General features: G+C 41.2%; 3 protein-coding genes across 7 annotated transcripts in view; 2 read left to right on the plus strand and 1 right to left on the minus strand.

The window, feature by feature from the left end:
* atg5 (ATG5 autophagy related 5 homolog (S. cerevisiae)) overlaps nt 1–2,908 on the minus strand; it is a 31,862-nt gene extending 28,954 nt beyond the window's left edge. For 2 of the 4 annotated variants that reach the window (XM_020615540.1, XM_020615543.1), the window contains exons 1-3: nt 2,681–2,908; nt 2,074–2,241; nt 479–606 (exon numbers count right to left, since the gene is read on the minus strand). In XM_020615540.1, the coding sequence (XP_020471196.1) occupies nt 479–606; nt 2,074–2,181 (236 nt within the window). In that variant the 5' untranslated portion in view covers nt 2,182–2,241; nt 2,681–2,908. Of the gene's footprint in view, nt 1–478; nt 607–2,073; nt 2,258–2,680 lie in introns of all 4 variants that reach the window. The other 2 variants (XM_020615542.1, XM_020615541.1) reach the window with 2 other exon arrangements.
* Nucleotides 2,909–2,995: 87 nt separating this feature from the next.
* On the plus strand, nt 2,996–7,010 carry dctn3 (dynactin 3 (p22)). The gene is made up of 7 exons (XM_020615545.1): nt 2,996–3,189; nt 4,380–4,464; nt 4,869–4,955; nt 6,070–6,153; nt 6,487–6,545; nt 6,631–6,690; nt 6,789–7,010. The coding sequence occupies exons 1-7, from the start codon at nt 3,037–3,039 to the stop codon at nt 6,873–6,875; spliced, it is 615 nt and encodes a 204-aa protein (XP_020471201.1). The 5' UTR covers nt 2,996–3,036; the 3' UTR covers nt 6,876–7,010.
* A 2,755-nt stretch (nt 7,011–9,765) lies between these two features.
* The window catches only part of nt5c3a (5'-nucleotidase, cytosolic IIIA), a 13,561-nt gene continuing 4,460 nt past the window's right edge, over nt 9,766–18,866 (plus strand). The window contains exon 1 of one of the 2 annotated variants that reach the window (XM_020615585.1): nt 9,766–9,995. In XM_020615585.1, coding sequence (XP_020471241.1) covers nt 9,858–9,995 — 138 coding nt within the window. In that variant the 5' untranslated portion in view covers nt 9,766–9,857. Of the gene's footprint in view, nt 9,996–17,306; nt 17,328–18,866 lie in introns of those variants that run through there. The other variant, XM_020615586.1, reaches the window with a different exon arrangement.

An 18,866-nucleotide genomic window follows, 5' to 3' on the forward strand; every position in this document is an offset into this window, starting at 1 on the left:
TAATGCTGGCACCTCATGGCTGAACTTTGTCCCTGCAGCCTGCTAATAGGCTCTCCTGCTGGTCTGTGGTCAGAGGAGCAATAAGAAACTAACTAGGTGCAGATTGTTAACACCAGCTGAGGCTTGTGATGGTTGTGAATGAATGAACCTACAGCGCCTGCTTCCTGGGGTTACCAGTGATGTGAATACACTGTTATAGTTCTGATTAGTTTTAACATTTGTTGAAGAATGTGCATCTTAACATGCAGGAGTACAACAGGCTGCACGCTACACAAAGAGGAAGGTATTTAGACTCCCAAGGAAAAAATTTGAGCACCTTGAGGAAACGTATATATTTTCCAACTTGCACCCAAATACAACATACATTTCCATTATCTGTAATTGTATTATGTGCAGGTTTGACAGGATGTGAGGGGTTGGCGCAAAAGCAATCCACTCATACCCAATCCATCAGTTCATCTAATGGATGTTCTCTCACCATTTCAGTGGTGTTCCTTCATACTCGAACCACATCTCCTCCACATCCTCAGTCTTCATCAGTTTGAGGAAGTGTTTCTTTACCTTGTCTGTAACCAGGGTCAGGTAGCTCACCCTGGGTAACAGCAGCTGGGAGAGCCAACGGGAGAGAGCAAGAGATGAGTTATTGGTATGTTACTGTGTGCCATGCTGCCAATGGGGGGTACATTTATAGTTCATATACAACTTGGAAGCCAAGTGTACTTTTACTCTCTCTTCTTATTCAGATCTCATTCCATAGATCAAAGCAGCAACAACAAGGGAGGAAAGACCCCCAAAAGTTAAACTGAATATTTAGAAACATATTCACCATATGTACCTGTGGAGACTTAGTATGTCTCAATGTCAGGGTAGATAATAATTCACTAAAGAACAAAGTATAAAGAACTGGGCCAGGAACTGAAACACATCTTGGTACAAAGTGAAAATCGCAGATTGGTTCTGCTGCAAGCTCCTTAACATGCGTTCTGTAGGTACTTTAACATTACATATAATTATTAGATGTATAACTCTACTGTACAGTGTAGTCCCTCTGTAGGTACCCCTGGTATAGAGTTTGTTTGGAACAATAAAGGATACCGTTTGCTTTGTGTCACCACACAAAAGGAAACTACTGCTGTGCAATTACTGCGAATTATGTTTACACTTTTTCATTCAGGTGGTTGAGAGCTGCATGATGAAGAACTGAAGGGTAAGTGATTTTGCTCAACAACAAACTCCATTACCATGAAAAACATAAGTTGACAAATCAATGTTTTTTCACTTTCGTTTATTACATGTTTTGAGGTGCACAGATACACTGTGACCACCAGAGCTGTGGGCATTAAATGCTGTTTGTATGCCACATCACACATTAATACACTACAGTAAGTTGTACTTGAGACCACACCTCTTTTTTTATATCAAAAATACATTTTAAGATTTAAGGATGTCAGGACTGCAACCCAGAGAAGCATGTCTTGAATGAAAAGCCCCTGCACTGATCAGTATGAGCAGTTATCAAACTGAGAAAAAGTGCACACAAAAGAATTGTTGTGATAAATAACGAACACCGCTAATGACACACTATTATTTTTAGTTATTTTTATGTATTATCCATAAACAATCCCATCAGTCTACATGTCATATGCAAACTCAGAGAACTGTTTCTCGCCCCCGACTTCCTGTTGTTGTTTTAACAAAATCATAGCTCAGCCTGTCCTGTAATGTAGAGGAGACCAAGTGGATTATTTAATATGTTATGTATGGATGTGTTGTTGTCCAGATATCCATATGTTTCTGTATGGAAGATGTTTTGACTGTAAATCATTTTCAGCTATAAATACTCTGCTGATGTAAAATACAATGTTTTGTGTTTTCCTAAACATTAAATTATCTGGTATTCATCCATAAACATCCATACATAATACTTTCAAATAAGGATCTAGGTTCAGAGGGGGCTTTCATGAAGCACGAAGGAGACTCTCTTAGTACAGGTGACAGGCAAAAACAAAAGTTACAATAAATCTGGGCTCAGGATCTGTGGCCATGTGAAGTCATGAGTCTAAGTGCACTTACATAGTAGGGCTCGGCCTCTCTCTCAGTGACCTCATCTTGGTTCAGAGTGAAGCAGGTGGGGATCCGGCCGAACCAAACGTCTCTCAACACATCTTTGTCATCTGCCATGCTGCTTCTGCTCCCAGTGGCACATAAAGCATAAATTCCCGAAACACAGACCTAGAAGTCCTAAGGCAGACGGTGTCTTGTTGTCAACAGCACGGCAGAGCAAACGGGCAAGCATTAACGAAACTTTCAGCAACACAGCCACAAAACCACCATGGAGCAGACACTGCAATATAAGCTAGTTCCACCTTTAAATAATTCAGCTTATGCAAGCCATATACAGTCTGTCTATCTTAATTCGTCAGCACTGTTATTACTATCTTATAAATCCAGCAGAAGGAAGCGACACACCTGCTACTACACTTCCAAACTATCTCCAAGCCTGTCAAACTACGCAGCTGTAATGCAAAAACTGACGTTAGCTTGAGAGCTATATAAGCTAACTTAGCTAGTAGAAAGAAGTGCTAGCACTAAGCGAATGTGTTTGCGTCTTGAGTATTGTTATTATTATCCACAAACAGCAATTTACTAGAAAAAGACAGTGATGTGTGAGAAATCTTACTTTTTGTCGATGTTTTACAGACAGCTTGAATGGAAGAAGGGCCGTAACTGTCGGCGTTGTCATGCCCCTGCTGTCACCAGGAAAACAGCTGAAACCCCTATTTACATCAAAACAGCGACTACTAGCGGCAGTGCCGTTTACTGCAATAACAACAAGAAAAACATTTAAACTAGAAATTTTTTAATTACTAACACGTATTAATTGATGGCACAGCTTAGCTAAAAACCCCACCCATTTAACGGGGGTTTAAAGCCTGTGGGTTATAGACATAAAGTCATGGTTATTTAAATGCAACCAATTCAATTGCGGACGCGTCATTTTTTGCGACGTCGCCTGGGAAGTACGTCAATATTTAGATGTTTTCCGGTTTGGTTTTGTTGTATTCGACAGCAAGTAACGTTAGAGACAAGGTGACAAAAATGAATACGGATAACCTGGAAATGCGTCTCCGGGGACTTGAAAGCCATATTTATGGCGATAGAAGAAACAAAAGTGGAAAACCTGTCAAGGTTCGTCTAAAATAATGTCAGTTCTAATGATAATAAAGCAGTCAGCTAGCTCTTAGCGTTGTAAAGCTAAAGAAAACCCTTTCATGGTGAATGCGTAAACGCCCTTTTTATTTTAAGCAAACTAACTCTAACTTACAGTGACTGCCCAGAATACTTTTTTTTAGAAGTTCTGACAGCTTGTCACTGCTGTTTAATACGGCGTTACGTTAGTAACAAATATACAACCGCTAGTCCAGCTATGTAGTACGTTTAGCTAATTAGCTCGGTGAAAGATTACCAAGTGGTTAACGTTAGCTAGCTGTCAATAGTGACGCTAAAACGGTGTTTATGCGCTTTAGCTAACCTGTAGCAAATAAACTGTGCATGTAAATTAGTCGCAAATATATAAACAAAGATATGAGATGTTTGTTTATTTTATTTACTTCAAATATTTGTTGCTGAAAAATAATAATATGGATGTGTTGACCGGGCAGGTAGAGGTACCCTGCTCATTAAACATAAACCAATCTCAGGTTTTGCTGTTGCATTTCACTGAAATTAATTGAAATCACTGGCTACCACATTTTTTTTCCAGTTTTAAACTATGAGATATGCTGTTATAGTATTTAATATTAGTAAGTAGCAGTTTTGTAACGAGAAGGTTAAAACGATGGCACTGTCGTTCACTTAAGAGGATATTTCTTGGCAGATGTTGTATGTGACCTTTAATGTAGATATACATATTTGGTATAGGTATAGATCATACACATTTGGAGTTACATGTCTCTTATTCTTCAGGCTCCATGTTTCAGCATATTCAGTTTGAAATAAAATACTTATAATAATTAATGCTACATTAAAGTGGAAAGTCTCAGTTTTAATTTGAGTAGATTTACATCAACATTGAGAGTGTGCGATACAGTAGAGACCTTATATAGTCTGCCAATTGTAAGGGTCCAGAGATTAGGGCTGTAGTCTGTAATTATGCATAAGCAAATAGCAGTGTTTGGCCTGCACAAATTATACATGCAATTTCACTACGTTGCTGCATACTGTACTGTTTCTGCTACACTAGAGCGTTTCTGTTGCTGCATAATACAGCATACTGAACAACATAGGCTACCCGGACACAGTAATGAAATAATTTCTGACTGTTTTGTGTTATTAGTAATTGCTAATACTAAATCTAATCAGTATGTTCTGTTCTGCAGTGTGCAGAGTCTTTGATCAGGATTCAGGCGGGTCTGACCAACATGGCCAATAAGAGAGAACGAGTAAAGATTCTTCACAAGAAGAGTGAGTCACTCTACAATGTGTCATCGCCAACAGTGTCGATTATGGGCTTTTTATAACTTGATTTATTTATTTCTGCATTTACAATCAGTTGCCAGGTTAATATGTATATTTAGCTAAAACTAAATTGTACTGCATTAGGCAACCTTCAATGATATAAATGGGTGGACAAAATAATAGATATGTAAATACCCATCACTATCACACAGTACAATTCAGCAGTTCACATACAATAGCCTCCAAATCAACAGTTCTGAAAGAGTTTGTTCAACCACTGAAGATTGTAAATGTTATGAAGGTGGTGTTTAGTGCAGGACTGTTGGGTTCTGTATCACCTAATGTCATTAAAATGTGTGCTTTCTGTAGTCAGATTTTAAACTTTGGTTATATTTATTGGTGTTGTGCAGTTGAGGATCTTCTGAAGTACCTGGACCCCCAGTTCACTGACCACATCACTGTCCCGGATGCTATGAAGCTGGAGTTCATTCTCGCTGGTAAGGAGCAGGAGGGATCTGGGATAGAAGAACAAATTCAAAAACAGCTATTTACAACTGAAATTTATCTAAGATTGCTTATTATAGGCTTTTATTATTTACTGTTTATGGCACCAAATGCTGTTTGTAATTCTAATGTTTAATGCCACACATGTAAAGTTCAGTGGTGTTATATTGCATGTAATCCAGTTACTTACTTAAAGAGCCCATGGCTGCTCATTTAGCTCATTTACAGCCATTTAATGTTTAATCTTGGGTACCTCTAGATTAGCTTTACACCCCTCATAACTCCAAATAGTCTGTAATTATTTCAGAATGTTAACAACAGAAAGCCTCCTCCTGAAAATGAGAGGATGGTTCACGAATGCACTTCTGTTGCCAGTTTTGTGTTGAAAGTGAACAGCACAATGAACAGCAACAGCATTATTTAATTAAAATTTCTCCTCCATAAATATGTCAACAACGGTATATGTACCGATGAAAAGAGATACGCAACACTCTAAACAAAGAACGTAATTGAGAAACCCCATATTTTAACAGGCATAATGCAGACATAGTAACTTAGTAACAGCCTTACAACAATTCTCTCTAACTTTACAGAGACTAGGCATTTACAGACATGCAACTTGTGTTGTTTTTTTTTTTAAACTTAATATTAAGTCCCACCGAGTCATGGAAATGTCACTCACTTTCAAGTAGCTCCAAGGTTGGTAAATCCAACTGGTGGTCGCTGCATCTTCCCCCACACGACCACATACGGTCCCAAAGTAGTGAAATTAATTCCAACAGGTAGCGTAGCGCTGACAATAACATCATGGATCATTAACCAGCAACACATCACATGCATCAGACACAGTGGCCTCAAGCAGTCAAAACAAACAGGTACTGTGCTCCAGGGGCAATGCTGGGGCTTTGCTGGTGGCTGCTTGTAGGTTAGACCTGGTTAGGTACAACGGTGAGTCCCTGTACAGGAACATTCCCGGACATGCATTAACATAAGGCTGTGTATATTTCTTCACGTCCTCTGGTCACAGTGCAGCAGCAGGAGGCAAAAATATATCCACAAAATGAGGTGAAGTTGAAAAATTCTGCTTTTGTATGTTTGTGTGCACAGAGGAAGACTTCCTGGTCTCCCAGGCTGCTTTGTTGGAGCAGGTCAGCAACTTGCAGCCACTGCTGGACAGCACCTACATCAGAGGTGAGTTTTACCTTGCAGGGCCCCATGCAAATCAAGAAGAAGGCAACATCTGCTCTGTGATTTTTATTACTAAAAGTAAAGAACGCATGCTGTAGTCCCTGTTTTTTAGTGCATCTGGCAATGATTTTGCTCATGATCAAGCTGCCATTTGGCAACATGTTGTCATGTTTTAGACTAAAATAAATGTAGAGTATGTTTATATGAATTTTAAGCATATTTATTCAGGGATGTAGTGTTTTGCATTGGCATTGTGTAGCTGCTGGAAGTGAAATGCTGCAGTACTATATGATTACCTCATTAGGTGCATGTTAATTGGGTGTCTGTTGCTCACAGATGTACCAGAACACGCCACCAAGCTGCAGCGCCTATCACAGATTCACATCAAACAGCAGGTAACCCCCCCTTTCTCTCTCTCTCTCCACCTGTCTTTGTCTGTTTCACTTTAGTTAGGTTTTATTTATTTGTTTTGTCTTTCAGGACCAAACTGAAGCTCAGTCCCAGGAAGTGAAGAAACTTTTTGAGAACTACAACAAAATGGTACACTTCTTTTTATTTATTTTATTTTATTTTTAGCTCTTAATAACAAACTACTGCTGCCAACGTCCACCCACTGATCGCTGAGTTTTGATTGGCAGATGTTCCTGCTGTCCAAGCAGTTCACCCAGTGGGATGAGACCCTGAGGAAGCTGGAGGAGGCCAGGGGCATCCGGCCTGCAGAGTAGTTACTGTCCACAGGCACGCTTGTGGTGAGGATGGTGATGATGAAGACTGCACTGTGGTGGGAGTGTTAGACCAGACAAGTGTTTCATATGTGGCTTGTTCTTCCCCACTAGGTCAGAATAACAATGAGACCAAAAGATAACCTTTCAGTTTTATTTTGACTAGTAATGTGTTTGTCATCAGAATCTAGTTAAATCAGGCAACATAACCTCGATGCCCCAACTGCCTCATTCCAGGATTTAGTTGTTTTTAGAAAAATGTCCAACACAGGTAGATCTGCCACTTATAACACAGTTGTTAAAATGAAAAATACAGAAGTGCAGTACTAGTACGCATGTCTTAGTTTTCTGCAGTAGTGGAGCAAAATGTAGTCCATATTAATAACAAGCAGGTAAACTCCCCTTTAAGAAGTGAACAAAGTATTTTTGTTGTATGTGGTACAATATCTGTAGTTGTCACCCAGCTAATGGTTGAGTTGCTATACTGTACAACCCATACACACTCATGTAGTAAAATTGGAATGTAAGGAGGCATTGGAATGTAAAATGTAGAGGAACTCAGTCTCATGTGACTCTTCATCAGTCTTCTGAAGAAACTGGCTCCCATCACGTGTCAAGATGCTGCTACTGCTATTTATTTTCAGAAAACAGCTATTTTATGCTCATATTCACTTGTGTCGCATTCCAACATTTCTTCTCTGTTGCAAGCCAGTGACTAGATATTTGTTCCACACACTCTATTAAAGGCTTCAGTTTTTCTCCTCTGGATGTCTCCTGACAAGAGGAGTTGTAGGGTACATCTCATGTCTCTTATAATATCATTTCTCTGTCCTGAGTTGTCAGTTGACCTCGACGTTGTTCCAGGCAACTGAGGACACAGTCTCTTATATTAGCTCTGAGGAGTGATGACTGAGGATGCACACGACCATCCTTCGTGAAAGTTTTTTGTGAACTGACAGGCACCTTTATCAGAAATCCATTGGCAATTGGATGCTTCAGATGAAGGATCTGAGTAAAGGACCTCACATGTTAACGTGTTTCCTCGAGTCCTCTCCTTGCATCTTACTCGAACAAGACACAAGTTAAAGACACGAGGGCTGCGATGGTGCTTATAAGACACTTGGGATGTACCCCATAGAATCATAAAACGCCTTCAATTTTCTGACCGATGCACTTATTTTAAAAGGTTATAAATGTCACATCTAACAAATAACATGACTGTACTTGATATAATAAATATTATTTGTTTCTTGGACTATTCCAGTGTGTGATATTTTTATATATGTATAACAGTTTGAAAAGGCAGATAAATTCAACATTCTGTGTCTGTTGATGCTCAGTGGCCTACTCGTTGACAGACTCTTTCTACAGTGTCCCTGAACACCACACTGAAGCCCCAAATGCTCACTCACCCAAAGTGCCATTGGATGAAAGCTTTGGAAGAGTGAGTACTTACTATGTTCCCGTGCGGCGTGCTCGTGTATACCGGCCGCGCGCACGTTTCAAATACCAATCAGCGTACGTTGCGCGACGAGCAGGTAAGATAATGTATGAAAACGCTGTGAAAGTAAAGTTTCCATGGTGCTAGCTATACTATCTGAACAGTGACTAATTCCTCCTGTAGAAGGATATCAGAAAATTCTTGTTTTTTCGAGGCAAAGAGAGGGAAGCAGAAAGGAGAGATGAGTTTGAGGGAGGTTAGACAAATGTTGACAAATGAGCTATAGCTAACGGACTTGCAGGTCTGTGTGAAACTGTGAACGGTCATTCAGCGCAGTGAGACAACTCCACACTTGGCTGAGGTGCACAATGGGCCAAGACAGGATTCACCATCGTGCTGTCTTATCAGTTGAGCAGGAAGAACTTTGTAAAGTGAGTGAGAGTCACGTTATTGACGGGGTTTGCCAAAATGAAGAATAGGCGCTACACTTCATTGCACAAAAAGGGAACCAACTTAACTGCTTAGACTTGGTGGACAAGACGCTTTAAGCTCCGTTTTGGTAGCATTCATGTGTGTATGCTACTTATTCTTTGAAAATGAAACATGACATCTGATAAAAATTAAACCACTTTTGTTCTGAGGGAGTACTTATTAATTATTCGTGTGTATAACTGTGTAATGTACAACTGTATGTATGTATGTATGTATGTATCTATCGGGGGGGGGGTTATCATCCATAGACTTGAGCAACTTATCAAGAGGGGTTACAAGTAGATATGGTCAAATATTTGGGCGCGGACACATCTCTACTCACCTACAGTATCTGAGAACAACCATCATAAAGATTGTCTATTGAAAAGACATTTCACTCAGTAGTATGGAACTGGCACACTTTTCAGTCTGCACAAGCGGGTGTTAGCCATCGTAGCTGATATGTTACTTCTCCAGCATTTTGGTCTCATTTTACATTCATGTGTTCTGGAAAACTATAACGTCCAGAACTTAAACGCTGGCTTTCACACAGTGTTATGTTCAAGTTCTAATTTGTTGGAAAGAATATAAACTTGGCACACGCAAAATCTGAAGGGTGTCATATCGGTGAACTAGTCCAGCTGTTTAATTTACTAATTGGCACACTTTCAGTCAGACACAAAGGGGGGTAATAAATGAGGTCAACTAGTGTGGGTAAGAATAAACACAGCTATGTTTCTTTTACCTGATTTTTGACACCTCAAATGGAATTGTGCGGCGGGGATTAGCCTACATATTATAGTCTATTGTATATCTCAGGTCTTTTTTGTTGTTGCTTTACAATATGATGTACTGATAACATTTTCGGTATTGTTTTCTGTTGAATGTATTCTTTCTTTCAAGCTAATACGATTATTCGGTTGGGGTTTAAACATCCTCAGAGTGGCTGGTCTTGTTTTTACATAGAGGATCTTTGGCTGCGGCGTCGCACCAGTAGGAATGCGCCTGTTGACAGAAGGCAGGACGAAACTCTCCGTGCGGCGGGCTGATCAGTGTAAGTGCTGCGTGCCGCCATGGATAAGACGGCCATGGTGAAGGTGGGAGCCGTGGCCAGCGCCAGCGTCTGTGCTCTCTTCGGTGGCATGGTTTTGGCTCAGTACATAGTTGCCAAGAACAAGCGAGCGGGAAAGAAAACCCGGATCATAGAGATGGTGAGTAAAACAGATTCTTCGGCTACGTCAAGATCAGATCTGAAACAGGAAGTGGAGTGGCCAGGTCTTCAAAATAAAAGTACAGTGTGTGTCTGCGCGGAAGATGGAGCATTTTTTTTTTCTGTAGTGATGTATCATAGGGCATTGTTAGGCAGACACGTGCAACATTTGGTGTGTGTGTAGGAGTGGGCCGCGCGGTCGGTGTGTTTTTCATTATTTTCATGTAGTAACTCGCATTACCTGTAACTAGTGATGTTTTTCATTCATTCATTTTCTACCGCTTAATCCCTGAACTGGTCGTTTTCGTTACCAACAATTTTCTTGATTAGTTGATCATTCCGTCCGTAAAACAGCAAACCATCAATCATTTTCTACCGCTTTATCTCTGAATGGGGTCACGGAGCCAATCCCGGCTGGCAATCGGGCGAAGGCGGACCCTGGGCAGGTCGCCAATCTATCATTAGGGCTAACACAGACGAACAACTACACACATTCCTATGGGCAAGAGACACCAATCAACCTAAGTAAGCTGCATCTCTTTGGACTGTGGGAGGAAGCCGGAGTACCCAGAGAGAACTCACGCAAGCACGGGGAGAACATGCAAACTCCACACAGAAACCCGAACCCGTAACCTTCTGGCTGTGAGGCAACGGTGCTAACCACTGCACCACCGTGCTGCCCGCAAACCATCATTTTTGTCTATAAAACCAAGAGTGAAAGGTGTTGTCTGTAATTCCCCAAAGCCTAAGATGACTTTTTAATATTGCGCTTTTTCTTCAGGCTACAGTCCAAAATCAGAAAAATTAAGCAGCAAATCAAAACATATCTAACCAGTTTTTTCTCGAAAAAAAACTCCTAAAACAATGAACTGATTATCAGAATAGTTACTGATGAATTTTCTCAGACTGGACTAACAGAATAATTGACTGATTCTTGCATCTGTAATTCCGATGCTATTAACCCTATAACCATGTAATAAAGTAATAACACGTTAAAACCTGTACTTTGCCCATCGTTGTACCATGTTATTGTACCATTAAATATGTGCATATCTGCACTTTGCTATGTATAATTACACGATAGAGTTATCTATCTATCTATAATCTGCAACAATTAATAGTTAAATTAATAAACAATTAATTGTCTAAGTAATTTTTCAAAGCAAACCAAAACTAAATTCTGGTTTCTTCCGGGTGATCACATGGGAGCATTTTCTGAGATGATTTGGTTGAGAAAATATTTACCAAATTAATCACTTTATTGATGAAAATACAGTAGTTGTCATTTGCAGCCCTAGTATGAGAAGAAGCTTTATATATTGTCATTGTAACATTCATTCATCTTCTATGTCGCTCAGTCCCAAACGGCGTTGCTGGAGCCAATCCCAACATGCAAACTCCGCACAGAAAGGTCGCGAACACACAACGTTCTGCTGTGAGGCAACACCACTGCAGCACTGCGCCACCGGCCGGTGCCCCGTCGTTGTAACACGTACAATGAAATTATTTTTGGAGCCAAGGGCCCCGGGCCACTGCGTGCATACACTCCGCTATCACGGGCAACCAGTGTCTTGCCCAAGAACACTTCGATATGTGGACTGCAGACCCCGAGATTCGAACCTTCAACCTTCCGGTTGGGAGACCACTGCTGTACCCACCTCAACACTGTCCCGATACATGTAGCGCCTTTATTCTGAAAAGTTGGATGGAACTATTCGAAGCGTCTTGACAGTTGTTGTACATGCTCTGCGCGTGTGCATTACAACATCTGTCGCTCACTAGGTATCGTTTTCTCCAAAAGATAGAGCTGGAGCTTTTTTGTCAGCTGCCTCGTATCAGTTCCGCTCTCTACAGCTTCTGTCTGCCCCTCAGGCTGTGGAAGATCATTGATGATAAATTAAAGCAAATCAAACACAGAAATAACGTGAAAAACAGTGCACACTGTTATTTGTATTTGCGTTTTATGTATGTGTTTACTGTTTCATAACAAAACATTAAAAGACAGTTATTGAGCCTTTAGTCTTAGAATTCACTGTCAGGTGAATTTTCCATTAAGTCAAATCACAACAGAAAACAAAGTGAATGGTCTTATACTTGTATAGCGCCTTTCTATGCTTTACAGCACACTCAAAGCGCTTTCACACTATTCACACTCCCAAACACACACATTCACACACCGGTGACATCACCGGGAGTACAGTGTCTTGCTCAAGGACACTTCGACATGTTGACTGGACAAGCCGGGAATCGAACCGCTAATCCTCCGGTTATGAAACGACCCGCTCTACCTCCTGAGCCACAGCCGCCCCAATCACCAGGTTCCTCTCCTTTTCAGAAACCAAAGAAAATGTAGGAATTTTGCACCACTGAAAGCAAGTCTACAGCGTGAAGATGTGTACTGTGTTGCGGTGTTGTCCAGCAGAAAGCAGCATAGCCCTGCTGCTGCCAGTCTTCCACAGCAAGCAGCTTTGTGCTGCTGCTGTCCAGCAGCCAGCAGGGACTACACTCGGCTTTCTAACCAGTCCAAACAGATTGCCTGTAGAAGTGTAACCAGGCCCCACGTTAAGTAATCTTTTGTTCAGTTAAACTGTTAATGAACTCTTCAGCACAACGTAGTGTGCACATGTATGTGCTTCAGTTGACCGGTTGGATGTTCAACCCTTTCATTACAGCTTGACCTCTGATAACGCTTCGCTACCCAGGTGAGGAAGCAATAGCAAACTGAGTGGAGTGTGTTTCACCTCTGTGACCTCTAGAGGGCAGAACAGAGCCACACTTTAACTGCAAGTCTGGAGTTGCTTTTGGAAAGATTGATTGATTTTATATTTGTGCATTCCAGCAATCAAACACTCCTCAGTGGATATTTGAATACAATAAAGCAACCTATAGTGTAATTATTTAGGTTTTGGTGAGTTTGGTTTCAGTTTTTAACGGATGCTGGTTCCTGTAGTTGAATTCTGCAGCAGATTAAGCTTCAGTTCTGGATTACCAAGAACATTAGAGGTGATTGCATTTAGTCCAGCTGAGGTGTACCTGTGACTTGACAAGTCTTTTAGTAACCAGGTAACACAGCTGATAGTGAGCTCTCCTCTGAAAACAAAGATGTTTGCCAAAAGGATGCCAAAGGTTTTACCAGTGAAAATTAAATTCACTGTTTTTACTGAGGGGGGGTTGTTTTCATGTGAGGTTACAGTGACAGTGGTGTTATAATTGGACATGAGGACAGTTCAGATGAAAGTTTGAATAAAAGTGACATGCGTTCCCTGATCAACCACAGAAGAAGGAGCTTCATTTTTTCGGTGTCTTAGAAAGCTGTGAATAAGGCTTGGCATTCATTCAACAACATGATCATACCTTGGCAAAATTCTTACCTCAGTATTATGAGTCACAGTTCATGCACTGAAGTAAAAAATAAATAAATACAACAAAATAGTCAGATTTTACCAAAAGCTCACAATGCTGGACATGAAATATACTGAACAGTAGCAGGGACATTTCTTTTTGCAGAGACTAATATATAAGATTTGCACAGTGTGACCAGCACTTCCTGTAGTGGCAATGCAGCTTTATCAGCAACAGCAGATGGCTGCCACCATGACATTCAGAGCAGTTCCCAGTATGGGTGGGGCCGTGGAAACTGGTGGATGGCCTCCGTGCAGTTAAATAATACTCAGGCCTGTCTTAACGTCATTGCTAGTGCTCACACAGGTTGATGGTTGGAACATCAGCTTATAACATCTTGTTCTGATTTTAAAAAATCCTCCCAAAGTCTCTGGGTCAATTTTGGAGGAACAACAGGAGAACAAATAGTAGTAACAGAAGTATAGAGTAGTGAAAATAGTCTAAATTGCAATAGTATCAGTGACATCGACAGTATAATGTATAGTTTGTTGTGCCACAAGTTACACCATAGTTAGTATTATATGTGGTAGTAAAAACATTAATAATAGTGCTGCAACATTGCAATAGCATTACTGAACATATACATAAGTAGTAGTAATAGTGGTTGCAGTAGTATCAATACTACTAGCATTAATAGTAAGATCAGGAGAATTATTAATAGTAAGAGACGTACTGGTGTCAAATGTAGAAAGGTAGTCACAATGGCAGTAATGGTGGTAACAAATACTGCAGTAATATCAACAGTAGCAGTAAGACCAGCAGTATTAGTAGTAGGAGATTTGAAGATGCAGTAGTAGTTGCATATACCACAGTACCTTTATTGTTGTTGGTACTAGAAATTGTGGCACTAGAAATACAGTTGTGTTTGAGGTCATGTCCAGAGATGAGCTCTAGCCCATCACTGGGTGGGGGTCTGACATTTGACCCCAGCAGACTGAGGTTGGGTCACATCTGCAGTCTGGGTTCACATGGGTCAGGGGGGAGTTCTGAGAAATGCTTTGAGGGATTTCAAAGTAAACCAACAAATAAACTCCTTACTTCTTATTTGTCATGTTTTGTTTGATCTGTTTTTCTGTGTGATGACTGACGTGAAGCCACCGGACTACTGACATCTACAGCAGGGGAAATAATGAAACCACTCAAAATGCTAATGTTACTTGGAACAACAGTGTGTTGTAATTACACAGAGCACTGACCTGACTGCACCTTTGGAATCACGTACAGACTGTAATGTTGTAAAGGTTTCCTCACTTGTGTGCTGAGGTTAGAGGTGAGGCATGTCAGCAGTGTGTGTCCTCGTTGAACCAGGGTGACTCTTGTCTAGTAGAGACCTGCCTTATGTTCTTGGAAATGAGAGCAGAGAGAAGAGTGGAGCTGGCTATCAGACAGGACTGAATTTGCTCTGACCTGAGTCTACTTTGTTTGTAGGCATCAGTCTAAGGATTAGACTTGACTTTTGGTTTTGTTTGCAGAAGATAATAATACAGCTACCGATAGTTAGGAGGTCAAGGCTCAAAAAAATAAACCCCGTCTGATTTGGTATGAAATACCCTATGGTTCTGGAAGGGGAATTTCTTACTTATAACCATATCAAATGCTGCTTCTGGGTAAAAGTATCAATTAAAACTTGATCAGACCCAATACTGAACTTATCAGGTGTCGCTCCTGCTGACATTCGAACCTCAACATGCAGAAGCTGCGTAAGACAAAGGCCACAGTGAAGTCATACAAAGCATCAGCTTCTCTGGTCCTGATGACACAGTTTTTGCATCAGGAGGGCTTTACACTTTTTCCCATTCACTCACACACGAGTGATATCACCAGGGGCATCTTGGGGTTCAGGGTCTTGCCCAAGGACAATTCAGCATGTGGACTGGAGAAGCCGGGGATCTAACCACCAACCCTACAGTTGGGCGACTGCCTACTCTACTTCCTGAGCCAGAGCCACTTCAGTAGCATTCCTCCAAACACTTTGTGAAATGGCCCCAGGTGATCAGCAGCAGGGACTCCGCCTTTACTGTGTTTCAGTTGTTGCCAGTTTGGTCATGCCGGTTTTTCCATCACTCTTTTTATGGCACAGTACAGTTAATGCCACAGCTATGCTTCACAACAAAACAAAGCTCTGTTGCTACTGTACACCAGACCACAGCCGTGAGCCTGGTGTACAGCAGGGACTGTTACTGTGGTGAGCTGTAATCGGAGGGAGTCGACCTGGTTCTGGGGAGTCGTGCTGCACGAGGGAGAGGATGAGGTGGACTCGTGTTCCAGCTCCAGCTTGCTCAGCAAAATCTAAGCTCAGAACAGCTGAGCTCAGTGTTGCACAAAGGTTCAGATGTTGCACAAATAGGTTTTTGTATTCTGGTTCACTGATTGTTGGAATGGAGCAACGTGTCAGCCTGAATCTGGTTTATTAAGACAGGTGAATTAAAGAGAGCCTTGCATCTCGTACCTGTGTGTCTCTGGGTTTTTCTTTCTTAACATTATTTTAGGACAGGAGCCAGTCAGTTGTCATTGGAGGTTACGTCATCTACCGGTGCCAGACAGAAGGATCATTTATCATTTAACCTGGAAGATGTGACAAAAAAAAATCTTTATCATGAACAACAGTCACATTCCTTGTGATATGTTTGTTCCCATCTAACATGTTTATCCTGATTAATCACAGCAAGACCAGGCTGAGGTTTTAATACCACTGGTTGTAGTGATTCTCAGTTTGTACTGAGTCAAGTATGTTTAAATGTCCATGTAATCAGATATTTGAGAATACGTCCCAAACACCCCAACCCTGCCTTTAATGAGGCCTCTCTCATCATACATTCTCATCCCAGGCCAGTTAACGTGTTAAAATATTTTCAGTTGGCTTTGTTGAAACATATTTCCACAAACATGTTTATGTACAGCTACATGAAATCACACAGCCAAAGTCTTGGCACCTTTATTCCAATTCAGGGTATTGTTGAGTTTATGTGGCGACTTTGCTTTTGTTGCCCAAGAAAAAATTAATTTGGTCCTGCACAATAATCAAAACAAACTAATAAAAGTATGAATCAAGTTAGAGAACAGTAAGCACTGTCACTGACAATTATAGTGACAATAACTACTGGACAGTGCTGAATATAAAAGGCTGTATAACAGTAGCACATGTTGAGACAATTCCTAGTCAGTGGATAGTGAAACTAGGTGTTGGTCAACCAACCTGTACCATTACCATTATCAACCAATACCATTAAGAATGAGACTGATACTGGTATTGATCTGACAGCATCTGACTCCACATTAACGCTTGGTCTGGGTCAGCTTAAATGAGATGCATTGGGGCTCCCGCCTTTTGGCCTCAGGACCCCTTTAACACAAGAACCCGATCACCCTGAATACTGATCCATGTGTGCGTGTGTGTGGAATGTCCATCAGCTGCGTGTGTGTTTGTGTGATTGACCACTGTAAGACCAAACTACCAGATACTCGCACTGAACCTTGACCTCGTGCCCTTTCATCTGATCTGATGTGTTTGTAGGGGATGTGCCTGTGTTGAGTTGTTAAAATGCGTGTGCTCAGCAGTGGTGGTGCTGAAGCGAGTCCAACCCCTCTGATTAAATTAAAAGGTCCCTCTTTCAAGGGGTCCAAGGTCACATTACTGGAACAAGGGTAGGTTGGAGACTTCTTGTCCACTGCTCCCATTGCTGCATGTGCTTGTGTTGACATGGGTCAGCTGAACGTGTCGCCTTGTGCGTGCGTGTGTATTTGTTTGTATTGTATGTATGCTTGTAATGTCTGTGTGTGTTTGAGGCTCTCTGTATGGGGGAGGGGCTATTTTGTCTAATCTAATTTGGGCAATGCCTCCTCCCTCCCTGACTCCCTGTAGATATATAAGCCTTCTGCAGCCACATAATCTTTTCCCCACTCTTGCTCTGTTTCAGACAGCAGACCCAAGGTAAGCTAGTGTGTTTTTGTGTATGTGTTGGTATACAGTTATCCTGTAGCCATCTTTGGTTCATGCTGACTGTAATAAATCACTCAGTGCTGTGACTTCTTGGTCAGAAGAAACAAAATCCTTCTGAATCTTCTCCTCTCCTGTGATTAGGATGTTTTAACCTTTGACCTCTGTATTTGCTGCTTTTAGTGTTAATCCATAAACTGAGGCTTTTTCCGAATTCTACTGTTGTTGCAACCTGCTTTCAATAAGAACACAGTGTTTGTAAAATTTTGTGAAATATAAACAATAGGCATAGAACTGGGACGCAGTACATCTGGCAGTATTACATTCATTAATACAGTTTTAAGCGTACGTAGTATAGTAGTACTTCATGTTTTCAGAATATTTGTTCATCAGAGAAGCAGGTTTGTATTTCTCTGCTGAAAGTGGAAACACCCTGTGACAACTGTGCTGCCTGTTTATGGGCTATTTGTTCTTAGAGTAGCACTTAAACAGGCCATTTGGGTCAGAGGCGTCCTATTCCAAACCTGTCGTTTAAAACAAAGACGAGGTTGTCGGTCAAAGAATTTCACTGTTTTCCTTCATTTCTGGCACACAAAGAAATTACTCAGTAGACATGAAGTGTTAGACAAGAGGAATTACTGGAACGAGGTTTTTATTTTTAGTTTATGCTCTGGGTGTCACGTTTCTGTGGGATCAGAGAGATTTCTGAAGTGCTCAGAAATCCGATGCCGATTATATAAGACCGGGGGAACACTGTGTTGGTTGTGGGTGTGTGTTTTGGTGGTGGAGAGGTTGTTGTGTGTAGTGTTTTAGTTATTCAGATGCTTGTCATCAACGCTGTATAATTCTGAGTAATTAATAAAAAGCAACATAATAGAAAAAATCATTAAAATTAAAGCACATATTGTAACTTTACTAAATGCTGATGTTACTGGTACATAATAGTGCCACACCCAGCTTAATATGCTCATTGCTTAGTCACCGAACAATAGGCATTGTATAACTCAAACTATGTTGTTGCTTAACAAGCTAATTTAGTGTCGAAACACAAACCCACAGTCAGTCCCTGCAGCGCTCCGTGTCAGACACGCTGAGCCTGCAAGCGGCTGCAGACAGACGCTGAGGTTGGACACAAGCTGAGTGGATTCACCGTGGTGTTTGTGACGCCACCAGTGTGCGACAGGCCCTGAAGTTCACCTCCTCTCTGCAGGGTGTTGCTGCTGCTGTTAGTGTGTTGGTTCAGCTTGTCATATAACACTGACACATTCCAAACATCAGATGTATGATGGAGTGTGTGTCTGGGTCAGGGAACACCATGTTCACATACAATGAAGAATTTTAATTTGACTCCTTATAGTAGTGTACACTCTGTGATTGTACAGCATGCCTGTGAGGTACATTCAAGACAGGGCATGTAGTCTTCATAAAAGAGCCTGGTAACTTTAGGCTAAAGCACCAAAGTCTTTATCTCTTAAAGCTGAAGAAGCATCAGTTCAAGGCATGAAACAGTCACACTGGCCAAGTACCATTCCT

Source organism: Monopterus albus, unplaced genomic scaffold (assembly GCF_001952655.1).
Source record: "Monopterus albus unplaced genomic scaffold, M_albus_1.0 scaffold166.1, whole genome shotgun sequence".
NCBI classification, from domain to species: Eukaryota; Metazoa; Chordata; class Actinopteri; order Synbranchiformes; family Synbranchidae; genus Monopterus; species Monopterus albus.